The 12286-nt window shown below is 54.1% G+C and overlaps 1 protein-coding gene across 5 annotated transcripts in view; it reads right to left on the bottom strand.

Annotated features, from left to right (window-relative positions):
* The window catches only part of LOC105189658 (RNA pseudouridylate synthase domain-containing protein 2), a 127678-nt gene that overhangs the window by 42262 nt on the left and 73130 nt on the right, over positions 1–12286 (bottom strand). For all 5 annotated transcript variants that reach the window (XR_003113953.1, XM_011151916.3, XM_011151917.3 and 2 more), the window contains one exon: positions 7157–7261. Coding sequence is in view for 4 of the 5 variants with exons in the window: in XM_011151916.3 (XP_011150218.2) it covers positions 7157–7261 (105 nt within the window). In the remaining variant the exon portion in view is untranslated. The remainder of the gene's footprint in view (positions 1–7156; positions 7262–12286) is intronic.

Below are 12286 nucleotides of genomic sequence, written 5' to 3' on the forward strand. Positions count from 1 at the left end.
ATATACACGCCGCGTTATTTGTCACTCGCGGCTGGAATAAAGGGCGCGCGCGCACGCGGTAGATAAGTGGCCGACGAACAGCTAGTCGGGCACGGCTCCATACGCGTTCGCCAGGGCTGACGTATGGGCGACGATAAATTTATCATACAAAAAGCGCGCCATTTACCCGCCGGACAATATAAGGGGGACAAGCCGACGGGGGCGGGATCGCCGCGACAACAGCTGCGGCCGCGCAGAAATTAAAGCCTCCGAGCCGCGCGCGCGTCTTCGCTTTATTGAATTATCATACGCGCAAATTTGCGCGGGCGACGGCAAGATCGCGGCGCGGACGCAAAGGAAATGTACGATGCGTCGATATATATGAGCGTTCCCCTTGCCCCGCGTGCAACAGCGGCGATAAATCCGGCAAAATTGCCGAAAGTTCCCGGCGCCGCGCCGCGCCGCGCCGCGCCGCGACGTGTCTCGCGCAATTTTCGCAACGACGCGCTACACGTGCTCGCGGCAATTTACGCGAGCCCGACCGTGAGGACAAGAAAACGACGGAAGGATGCCGTCGACTAATTGTCTAGGTTACGTACGACGTGGTGAAAAGCGTGCGAGCGACCGGAAGACTAAGTGGCCGGAATTATGCGACCACGACGAAAACGACGACAACGCGGCGCGTCGGCTGCCAAGCGCGATGCAACGAGATAAATGCAATTTTGCATAAACTCCGCGCCGCGCGATTAAGGGCCGAGGGAAGTGATGGTTGATGGGCCGGAGGCGAGGGGATAGGAGGGGATCGGCAGAGCTGAAACTGCGCGCGTGCGCTCCTAATTAAAAAGTAACGCGCCACGACTACTCAGGTAGCGGCTCCGCGGCCTAACCTACGTGAACGCGCATAATGCGCGCCGCATTTTCGCCCGCTTCGCTACCGAGCCCCGATGCGCGTCTCGCTTCATTTTGATACTCGGCGAACCGTGATATTCCGCGATGGCGAGCGCGCGATTAACGAAACACGATTGTAAATCATCGAGGCACGTGTCCGCGGTCCGAGGCAAATGTCTGCCCCCCTCCCCCTGCCCCTGCCCCTCTATCGCTATTCTCCTCCTGGTGCCGCCGTGTACAACTTTCCGCACATCCCGCTGGTAGATTTAATCGTAAGCAATTTATACGCACACACATGCATTGCATATAGATCCCTCCCCCTCTTTTAAATTCCTAAACACCGGCGCGATGGATGCAGGTCGCCTGGAATTTGCATGAAATTCGCTGTCGCAGCGAACGTTATCGCGAGACACGTCGGACACACGTTATTGCCGTCCGACCGTGCTCGAGAAGAATATCGCCCACCGAGGCTGAGGCTTTCCTTTGATTCTTCAATCAAAATGCGTTCGATCGCTTGCACGCACGAGTCGTGTCCCATTACGAACGATGGAATCTTCAGGTGTAGCCCGGTAAAGCGAGAGATCAAGCGCTCACGCTCCTTTCCAAGGAGCGAAAACGATCTCGCCTCTCTTGGCCGCGATTGTTGGAACGTTAATTAAAATTACCAACGGCAAGCGACGCCATACACCGGATGGCGCTCGCTCGTTCGAACGGCGCGCATTACATTAATGGCTTCTGATATACGTGTGCGCGACACGTTTTAATTAACGTGGACAATAATTAGTCGAAATCGCGGAGTATCGGCCACGTAAATCGGATTATACGGGGCGCTGCGCGAATTTTCGATGGCCAGCAGTCGGCAGCCGGACGAAAGTACGCGGCGGCGCGACTGCGGACAGACGAGGCGAAGACTTCTCTGCAGGGCTTATATACGTATCCATCGGCGATTATCCGCCAGCAGGAATGTAATTAGGCTGCCGCGGGCGACTCGGAAAATCCACTCGGTGAATCGCCGGCTGAAATTACGTCAGACCGTACGTGGCGATACGTCGACGCGAGTCGACGCGACTTGCGCGATGCGCGCGCGCGGTTATCTAATTACGCGCGGCCGTAACAGTGTATCGTGATACGCCGAACGAAAGCAACAATAACAACAATAGCAGCAGCAGCAGCAGCAGCAGCAGTGGCAAACAATAACAACTGAAATATCATTCGCCAGAGTCGCTTTGCGACCGCGCGGAAAAAGTGCAAAAGGCGTCGCGTCGCCGCGCGGCCTATCGCGAAAACAAAATAACACGCCGCCGCAGCTTTTGTTTTCTGATTTAAACCAGCGTAACCGCGTATCAGCAAAATATTATGCTGAATAATGCATCAGATGCATAGTCGCGTTTTTCCGCGCCGGTGCGTCGAGTTACCATATCGCATTACGGCTAATTGTAGTTTGCAATAATGACCGGCCATTTTAACTCCCGGCCCGTTCTCGTGAAAACGAGTTAACAACAAATATTGAGCGGGAGCATCTGCGAAAATTAATATTTATATTTATATTCGCCCGTCGCACACGCGCGCGTTTCAACCGGCGCGGCGGCGGCCTGCTCAAAGAACGGCGACGACCAATCGACGCCGAACGACGTTTCGCCAAAGATGCATTTGGCGACTGACGCCGTCACGTCTGCGAACTGCGACGACAACACGTCTGGTCCGAGCCGGGCGATTAAATACGACGCAATCGATTCGGCGCGCGATCGGCGGAATGTCAAGAGAGTATAATAATGTCAAGAGGCGCGTGTATAAGACGACAGCGAACGCGCGCGCGCGCGATATTTTTCGGTCGTCCGATGATAAAACGCACAATCAATCACTCGCGATACACGCGATCGAACGACAAAATCCTCCCTACGAATTTATGATCGGGCGCGTGCGCCATGCGCAGATATATTTCTACCGCGAGACAATCACTGTAATAAATACTTCGCGAGATTCACAGTGATTCATTATTTCGGACAGATAGGGCAGACAGACGGACGGACGGACGGACGGACAGATACCGGTCGGTGTCTTTGTTCGACGATGGCCGCGTGTTTTCGCGTGTCTGCCTGGCTCGCCTTAAAAAATGGAGAGTAGTACCCGTCGTCGAATAACAATCCGGCTTCGGTCCCGCTCGAGTACCTCGTTAACCGTAACGAGGCTGCTCGAAATTTTTGCTTAAATAATTAACGCTCCCATTACGTATTGTTTGTGATCTCGGGTGAAAACGTTAGTCATCGCGGCAACCGCGAAAGCGAACGAGGCCGTCCACGACGACGACGACGACGACGTCGACGTCGACGTCGACGACGAGGAAACACGAGACTCTCCAGACCTACAAAGAGCACGGAGTTACGAGAGGAGACGTAGGAGAATACGAGGAGGGCGAGGAGCGAGGGCAACGGCGAGGGGCAAGAGGACGCGCGAGGAGAACGAGGGTGCGCGCGAGAACCGGAGAGGGCACAAACCACCCTCCGTTCCTCGCCTCGGTTTCTCCGTTTAGCCCCCCGCGCCACGATATATCCCCATCCGCACGAATTTTCGCGCCACTCGGCTCGCTCTCTCTGGACTTTCGGCTGTATCGACCGGCCCTAAAACATCCCTCCCTTTCACTCTCCAACCTCGAACGACCCTCGCCCCGCCGACCCCGCGCGTCCCTGACGAGAGTGTTCCATCTCTGTCTGCGAGCGACGGTCTCTCTCCCTCGCTCCCGAGGGCTGATCGACCGCGTTGCTTTCATCGTCTGAGGCTTTCCACGGTGTCCCGAAGCTTCCCTTCCCTCGGCCTTTTCACCCTCTCGCCCTGCCGCCGCCGTCGCCGCCGCCGCCGCCGCCGCCGCCGCGACGTGGCATTTACGTTCACCCTTCGCCGGATCTCCACCCCTACGACGCACCGAGGGGCTTCGCACGCGGGGGAACGCAGCGCAGCCCTCTTTGCCGCCGAGCGCGACTCGGCGACGAGTCGCGTATATTTTGTATTACCGGGATTTACGCGCGAGAGAGCCTTGGGAAACGGGATATGCGCCGTGACATTGTACGTGTAAACGCGTGGGCAGCATGCATCGTCACGGTCGCCGCCGCGGCCGCTGGGCCGACGGAAAGAGAGAGAGAGAGAGAGAGAGATAACACGCCGCGAGCGACCTGCACGCGTATGCCTGCATCCGCCGCGATTTCGGACGTAGGAAATTCCGTCGCATTGAACGGCCGTATCTGCTTTTCATGCACGTATGTGCAACGTGCTGCACAACACGTGCCAGGGGAGATGGCGCGCTCCGAATCACATCGAATATAATAGGAATGTTATATGTACGGTTCACTCGGCCACGCGCCACCGATTTAGCGTAACTGCTGATACGGCCTCCTGCTTGGAGTCCAACCGGCTCCGGTCTTTAGGCTGGATTCGCGTTGCTCGCTTAGACACTTGGGCGTGAAATCTTTTTCCGAGCGAGAACGATTGTGTGCGCGTTTGTGTGTTATGTGTGACGATAAAAGGTACTGCGAAAACCTACCTACCGGAGAATGTTTCGACGACGTCCTGCCTGCCTGCCTGCCTGCCGGCGCCTTAAAGGAGCTCGTCGAATGATACCGTCCTGCGCTCAAAATTGCTTGCTCTCCCAAGAGAGACTCTCGAGATCGCGTCTGCAACGTTCTACTCGTGTCGCTCGCGTCGGATGAAAAAACGTTGGAAAAGAGCACGGTGAGATGCGATATTCGAGCGATCGGACGAAAGAGGCCACGCGAGCGATGATACGCGTCCGCGATAAGACGATGATTGCGGAGAATGACGAGCGCTTTAATTATTCCTTATTACGCGGCGCACGCGAGCGTCTTAAGTACTTTGTCATCGAGTGGCTTGCGCGCAACAGTCTGTCACTGTTACGCGTATCCCCGGTTTAATTTACGACGCACCGGAACAGCGGAGCGGCGCTACGGACTCGGCAAGATAAATTACTTTCGCGCGGCATGGTATAACGTATCGCCTACCGAGCGCGGCGACGACGTTTCTTTCGCGGTGACGCGTGAAGAATTTCACGAGCCATATGGAGAGAAAGAGAGAAGAGAGAAGAGTAAATCCGCGCGAGTTGCGACGTCGGATAGTAGATACGACATTGAGCGTAATGTACTTCCCGTCGGGTCACGACGGTGCCGAGCAGCAAAAAGAGCAGCGAAATGGAGAACGACCATCCACACCCGCAAACACCCACCCACCCACCCACCCACCCACACACACACACACGTACGCAACATCGCCTTGAATCTCTGGCACGGCTTGTCGCCGCCTGTTGCTGTACAGAGGATGCTTCCTACGCGATGCTTCCGGTAAGGCGGTGGTTGTTTCAGCCGCTGCATCGGAATCAAGCAAGGTTGTCACGTCTGGCCGAAAGAAACGCGGACGTGTCCCTCGTAATTTCCTGTTTTCCCGTTGCTTCTTTTTCCTCCTTCTCGCTTCTTTTTTTTTTCCCGCCGCGCGTCTCACTCGCTCGTCGATTTATTCAGCGTTGCTGTTTCGCACGCGCGACTTCTGCTCGCCTCCTTTTCGCAATCAGAAATTCCTCGGACGGGATACAGAGTAAGAGCCGAGCGGCGAGATATATTTTTAAGCACGTCTTAAAATTCAGGAGGAACGACGCTGCGAATGCGAATTTAAACTCGCCCCGGGTTCTCTCGCCGGGGCTTCCCTAGATCAATGGCGGATTAACGAGCTATTGCCCGGCCCGAGTAGTCGCCCGAGAAAGAGAGAGAGAGGGAGGGGGAAAGGGAGAGAGAGAGAGAGAGAGAGAGACCCGGGCGCAGTGCGGGACGATTAATTTCATGGCTATCTTAACTTAGCTCGAGGAGAACTGTAAACTACCGTCGTCGTCGGCGAGCGGGCGGGCGAGCGAGCGAACGAGACGAAAACGAGAAGAAAAAACAAGCAGCTGACGATAGTCGCGAGCTAATCGCGGGAAAATTGTTGAAACGCCACCGAGCGTGACGAATCAAGTATCTCTCTCTCTCTCTCTCTCTCTCTCTCGCGAATAAATTGATTTTAATTTCGATATTTTTGCCCGTGACGTTTCTGGTCATTACACGTTTTACCGTTCGAACAGCTTCCGCTCGATCGCTCGGACGAACGCGGGTTAACGCATACGTACAATGAGGCGATCGTTCCATCGCCATCATCGCGATCATCCATCGAGTAATTTCCCTCAAAAAGAAGGTGAAGCAAGAAAGGAGGAGAAAGGGAGCAAGGGAAAGAAACTGTAGATTAAATTGCCCTCTCGTTGATATTCAACGAACGACTCGCGGTTCTCGCGATGAAACCGAATCCACCGCGCCCAGACCCGACCCACGGATGATTTTTATTCCCCTATGATGAAGCTCTCCCATCTCTTTCCTCACCCTCAGCCTCACCCTCTCCCTCTCTCTTTCTCTTTCCCTCACGTATTGAGGGCGCGTCGTTAACTCGCCGCGGCGGCAAACGTAAGACGCCGCGGCGCGTCAAGTCAAAGCGTCAAAGACTCGCGGTGACTAGTCGCAATAGTGACGCCAACGACAACTTGGGTTTCTCAAAGTAACGACGGTGGTGGTGGTGATGGCGGCGGCGGCGGCGGCGGCGGCGGCGGCCTCGACTCGCTTCACGGCTCCACGCTTATTTCGTTAATGACGACAGCGTACGCCGCGCGCAGATTAATGAGGCCGTGCCTCGTGGCTGACGACGCGGTGCGGCGCGTCGAATATCGACGAGGATGACCGAAATACACGACGGGCGGACGTGCGAGCGAACGGACAGACGGACGCGGACGGTAGTAGGTGGGTATGCGATCTGTTCCTAACTCATGACGTCCGCGCCGTCGCTCGACCCCGTGAATTACGAGGCCTCGAAAATGGACATCAAGAGGGAACCGGCGAACAGTGCCGCGTAACGCATAACGCGTTAACTGTCCGGAGGATCAGCCGCCAAGGGGGGGTGGTCATCCCCCTGCCATCCTCCCTGCCATCCTATGACTCGGCCCTGAACATGTAGCGAAGCGATAGGCGCGAATACCACCGATTCATCATATCGTCCGATCGACAGATTCGATAATGCGATCGATTCGACGAGAGAATCAAACTATTCTCCACCGCCTGAACGACGCTCGACAAAAAAGTTGCAAAGTCCCCGACACAACGGCGGCACCGAATTCGAGCGTCACTCGCCGGCCAGATATCTTGTCCCGAATCTTCAACGTCTTGAATGTATCACGATCTACCGCGAGGGAACGCGATCGATGGGCTCTCACCTTTTTCAGATCTTTGCTAGCATCGGCGTCCTCGGCCTTCCGCTTTTCGGTGATTTTCGGCGCGGGCACCGCGACCGTCGCCTCTCGCAGTGGCTTCAACTCGACCTGCAACGAGACGGAAAACACACATATTTATCATTCCACGCTGACTTTTTGCACGCTCGCGTCTGGCCGAACTGACTGCACGTCGGCTGATTGACGCGGCTCTAATTGTATTTGTCGAAACATCGCATCGTATGCGAATTCTCGCTCTTTCTCTCGTCGAAGTCGCCGCCTCCTTTCGCGACTATCGGCATCATCGGCTCGCGCGGCGGTAAATCGCACGGCGATTCGACGAATCGTGTCCGCGAGTTGTTCGTCGCGGACACAATACGTGCGCGGACGAGGCATTATCGGCCATTGTGCGCCGTCTGGATGTTGCCGTTGATGTTGCCGCAAAAGCACGCCCGCCAAAGGCCCGGATGCCATCGATTTATGGTAATTCGGTTAACTCGTCTCTATTTTACGCGCGCGCGTTTACGTTCTACATACTAATCCGGCGTTAATGGGACGAGTAAATACAGAGCGGTCGGTCCCCGCGACAGAGGTTGATTTGGCGCCTGATAATTCGACCGCTACGCGCCCACCTCCGGTAATGACCCCTCCCTCTCTTCCTCCCACTCCTCCACCCACACTCTCACTCTCTCTCTCTCTCTCTCTCTCTCTCTCTCTCTCTCTCTCTCTCTCTCTCTCTCTCTCTCTCTCTCTCTCTCTCTCTCTCTCTCTCTCTCTCTTCTTGTTCGCATCGATTTGGCCGAAACGCGCGAAAGTACAGACGAAACGGGCGGAAGAATAATCAACACAGTCATCGGAGTCCACGATAAGCCTTAATCGGTATTAATGAAAGTCGGGTAAATGAGATCACCCTCGGCTAGATACTTTCGAAAATTCGTCTCGTACGCGCGACGAAGTCACGACGGCGACGGACTCTGTGTTTTCGCGCACGTTGATATAATTTGCTTTTCTTAATTAAATTAAACGCGACGACGACGTGAGATATGTTTCTTCTCTCGAGCCCGCTCCCTCCTACGCTTGCCGCATTTAAAGCAAAATGAGAAAGGCAGAGAGAGAGAGAGAGAGAGAGAGAGAGGAGGGGGAGGGAGGGAGAGAGGAAGACTTTCGGAGTGACGAGAGGAAAACAAAAAGATCGGGAGTAATTGCAGAAAGTGCAGTTAAAACGAAACAGAAAAAAAAAAAAGAGAATCGATTTACGAAGTACGTGAAGGAATTCTAGAAAAACCGTTCCTCCCACCCATCCACTTCCCTGGAAAAGTACCACTTTCCTACACAAAGTCCCCCGGCCGAAAATGCAGGTGCAGTTGAAGCGAGAGTTAACGCAATTAGGCAATTGCGTCTCGCAATTTGCATAACGACGAATTAACGGGATTACATCGCACGTCCTATTAGCCGTCCGTAATGCTGTCACTGAGATATCAGGATTACAGAAAGAGACTCCTCCGCATGATTTCGAGCCTCGTATCCTGCACATAACACGAGGTTTCGTCGAATGGACCTCAACGAGAGAGAGAGAGAGAGAGAGAGAGAGAGAGAGAGAGAGAGAGAGAGAGAAAGGAACAAGATGAAGAGTCGACTGCCGCGACAGAGAAAAGGACGCGTGGGAATATACAAGAAAGTCGAGCGCGATGGAGACACATGGAGCACCGCTCTTGATAATTAACGAATCGCACAGGGAAAAGAGTCCTTCTTATGAGAGAGAGAGAGAGAGAGAGAGAGATTTGAAGACGAGATATAAAGGCAGCCAGCTATACTTCCCTACCACTGTCCACAAGCATGCCCCATCTTCGTCTGGTTTTCTGCAATAAGAATGAAGTTGGACAAATATCGAATGTGCCTGTGGCGCACACAGGCCATCCTTTTCAGATATAGCCTCCGCAGGCTCTCTTGTGAAGCACTCGGTCTACGTGCACAAGTCTATGGGAAAGAGCTCCATTGAGTTCTTCAGTTTCGTAACTTTGTTTAAATATAGAGATGAGACAATTCAGAGAGAGAGACGGAAAAACTCGTGTCTCGAGAAAGAGGAGGTAAAGAAAGAGTATATATGCTCGACAGTGAAATATCCACCGAGTAATGCAATTTGCGCGGATCGTCTGGCCATAATTGCATCGAGCGCGGCGTATTTCGAGAGCGTATTACGCGCATTCGAGTCATTCGAAAGGCATTCCGTCGCGATATTATCGACACCGCGATTCATTGAGTTCATCGCGCGAGCTGTCTGGCGAAATTCGCAAATGGACGTGAATCGAGACAGCAGTTTTCCGAGCGTGCATCAGCGCAAGCGGCCGACAAATGTCGCGGTGCGCGACGCGACGGCATGCGGCAGGTCGGTCGGTCAGTCGGTCGATCGAACGAACGAACGAACGAACGAATGAACGAACGAACGAACGAACGAACGAACGAACGAACGAACGAACGAACGAATGAACGAACGAACGGACGAACGAACGAACAAACGAACGAACGAACGAACGAACGAACGGACGAACGAACGAACGAACGAACGAACGAACGAACGAACGAACGAACGAACGAACGGACGAACGAACGAACGAACGGACAAATGACGTCCGCATGGCCGGCATATCGAGCCAAAATCGAAAGATCGATCGGACACGCGGGTATTATTTCGCAAACGGATCGCCGCGCATTCGGCGCGAATGAGGCCTTAGGGTCGCTAGGGTCGCCCCTGACAACGCCCTTGCCTGCATTGCGGTAGCTCTTTCTCTCCACCCTGCGATATCCTTCCACCATAACGAGAACGCCCTGAGAAAAGGAACGAGCGAGCCGAGGTCGTTCGAGGGAGGAGGAGGGCCCAAGAGTAGGGTCGAATCGCAAACGTAATCCCGAAATCGCCAGAGATGCTCCGCGGGAAGAAAAAAATGTAAAAAATTTACGTCGGGAAAGCGTCGCTTTTCACGTCAAGGCGCGTGCAAGGGCGTTCGTCGGGAGTAATTTATGTTCATCTCGAGCGCCCTCTCTCTCTCTCTCTCTCTCTTCCTCCGCCTCTCGCGGGCATTTTGCGCGCTCTCGCGCTCCGCTCGCGAAATTGGCTTAGTCCTCTCTCGTCGCGATTCGTCTCCCTTAAAATAGCCAAAAACGCGGCAAAACGAGACCGAAAAGATCCCGTTGCCGTGTGCTACGTGACGTGTTGCAAATACATGCTTGTACGTGCAATCGCACGCTAGTAAAAGTTCAAGACTTCTTTCCATTATACGATGGGAACGAAAAGGATGACGGATAACCGCTCGACGTCGCGCCAAATTTCTTATTTCCATTAAGCCATGGCGCGCGCCGACTCCGTACGACGATAGACTCTTTATCCAGCGAGATTTTCACTCGATGGAAATCTCGACGAACGTCCAAGTCTGATGGATTTTGAGCTGAAAAGTCGCTTTCCACGGCTGTACCAGACAGCGCTGATACAGAGAGAGAGAGAGAAAGAGAGAGAGAGAGAGAGAGAGAGAGAGAAATTAACATTCGTATAACGATGACGTAACGAGAAGCCGATTGTATATTGCACACGCTCGCTATATTTATCGATTTACCCCGGGGAGACGACTCTCCCGAGGTAAAGCGGCCATCGTTGTTGCAAATCTCTCACCGTGTAAATGCGCGCGCGCGTGTGTGTATTTATGAATAAATCCGAGAGCGCGTACGGAACACACAAGAGGAATCGCGACAAAGGGGAACGGGAGCGGCGCTTTTCTTCGGGAAACGGACCAACCGTTGGGGGATTCATCCATCTCGGTCACGTCACCGGCGATATAATCGAGAGAGAGAAAGAGAGAGAGAGAGAGAGAGAGAGAGAGAGAGAGAGAGCGAGAGAGAGAGAGAGAGAGAGAGAGAGAGAGAGAGAGAGAGAGAGAGAGAGAGAGAGAGAGAGAGAGCGAGAGCAGGCCGCCTCTATTCAGGATTCGCGGCGTGCGCTTCGCGCCGCGGCTGGAACTCAATTTATCCGTTTATCGCGCGTCCCGAATGGACGGCCGAGAGGTAATACACTCCGGAGTCATTAACGGCGGCTCCCCACACTTTGTCGCGGCGCGGCGCGTCGAAGCCGCGAATTTTTCATGAATTTTTCGGTTAGCGCCCGGTACCGGCCGCTTCGGCCCGACGTACCAAATTGCTACGCTTATCGACTTTGCCTCGCGAAATAAGAGAGAGAGGATGTGTGCGCGTTGTATTCGAAATCGCGCGCGCCCGACCTCACTCTCTGACGTTGTTACTGTGTATATTAACTATAGCGAGAGAGAACGTATGAATATTCAACGGTTCGCGGTTTCTCGTTATACGCGTCGCTATATACAACTTATACAGAGTGTCGAAAAATTCTGAGCGCAGCTGTCGTGTGTAGGAAAATTCTTCTGACCCACTTCGGGGACAAGAAGCACGTGCAGCAAATTCTGAGATATCAACTGAAGAAGATTGCTGAACGATCGCGCGCTCGCCCATCATCCTTCGTTAAAAAATCTACAAATCTCTCACATGGTCGTCTCCGAAATGGTCGAGAGGTCGAGGGATTTCGGAGCTGGAGGAATTCTCTCCCCCTCCCCCTTCGGTCCCCTGACCCAATCCACGTGCACACGACACAACCGTACGCCTTGAATGCGCTTAGATATTCCGCTGCGACTATATCCAGCCGGCGCGCGCCGCGACTCGCCTCGTGAGATCGGCTGTGTGACCGGTCTCGGACACAGCGCGCTGGAGCCAAGAAGGATGCGGCTGGTTTTTAACCGGACGACCGCGCGCTGCTTATCTTGTCACCCTTGACTGAGAGCCGTCACCCAGAAACTTCCTTTCGCCGCCTTGACCGCACGTGACTCGCCAGTCAATTAGCCGAGCGCGAGTCGCGCGCGAGTTACGCCTCATCGTCGGCCTCATACTCGCAATTACCGCTCTCGCGTGTAAGGATTAGCACCAGCTCGTCGGTCGGTTTACGTCTTATTAAAGGCGCAATCACGATACGCGCGCACGCGCGATATAATTGCCCGACTGACGTTTCCGGCGTGGTCGTGTCGATCGCCGAAGAGCCGAGCGAGAAATTGGAAAAAAACGGGCTTGAGAACGGCGTTATTA

The sequence above is a fragment of the Harpegnathos saltator genome, unplaced genomic scaffold (genome assembly GCF_003227715.2).
Source record: "Harpegnathos saltator strain DR-91 unplaced genomic scaffold, Hsal_v8.6 scaffold7, whole genome shotgun sequence".
Lineage (NCBI taxonomy): Eukaryota > Metazoa > Arthropoda > Insecta > Hymenoptera > Formicidae > Harpegnathos > Harpegnathos saltator.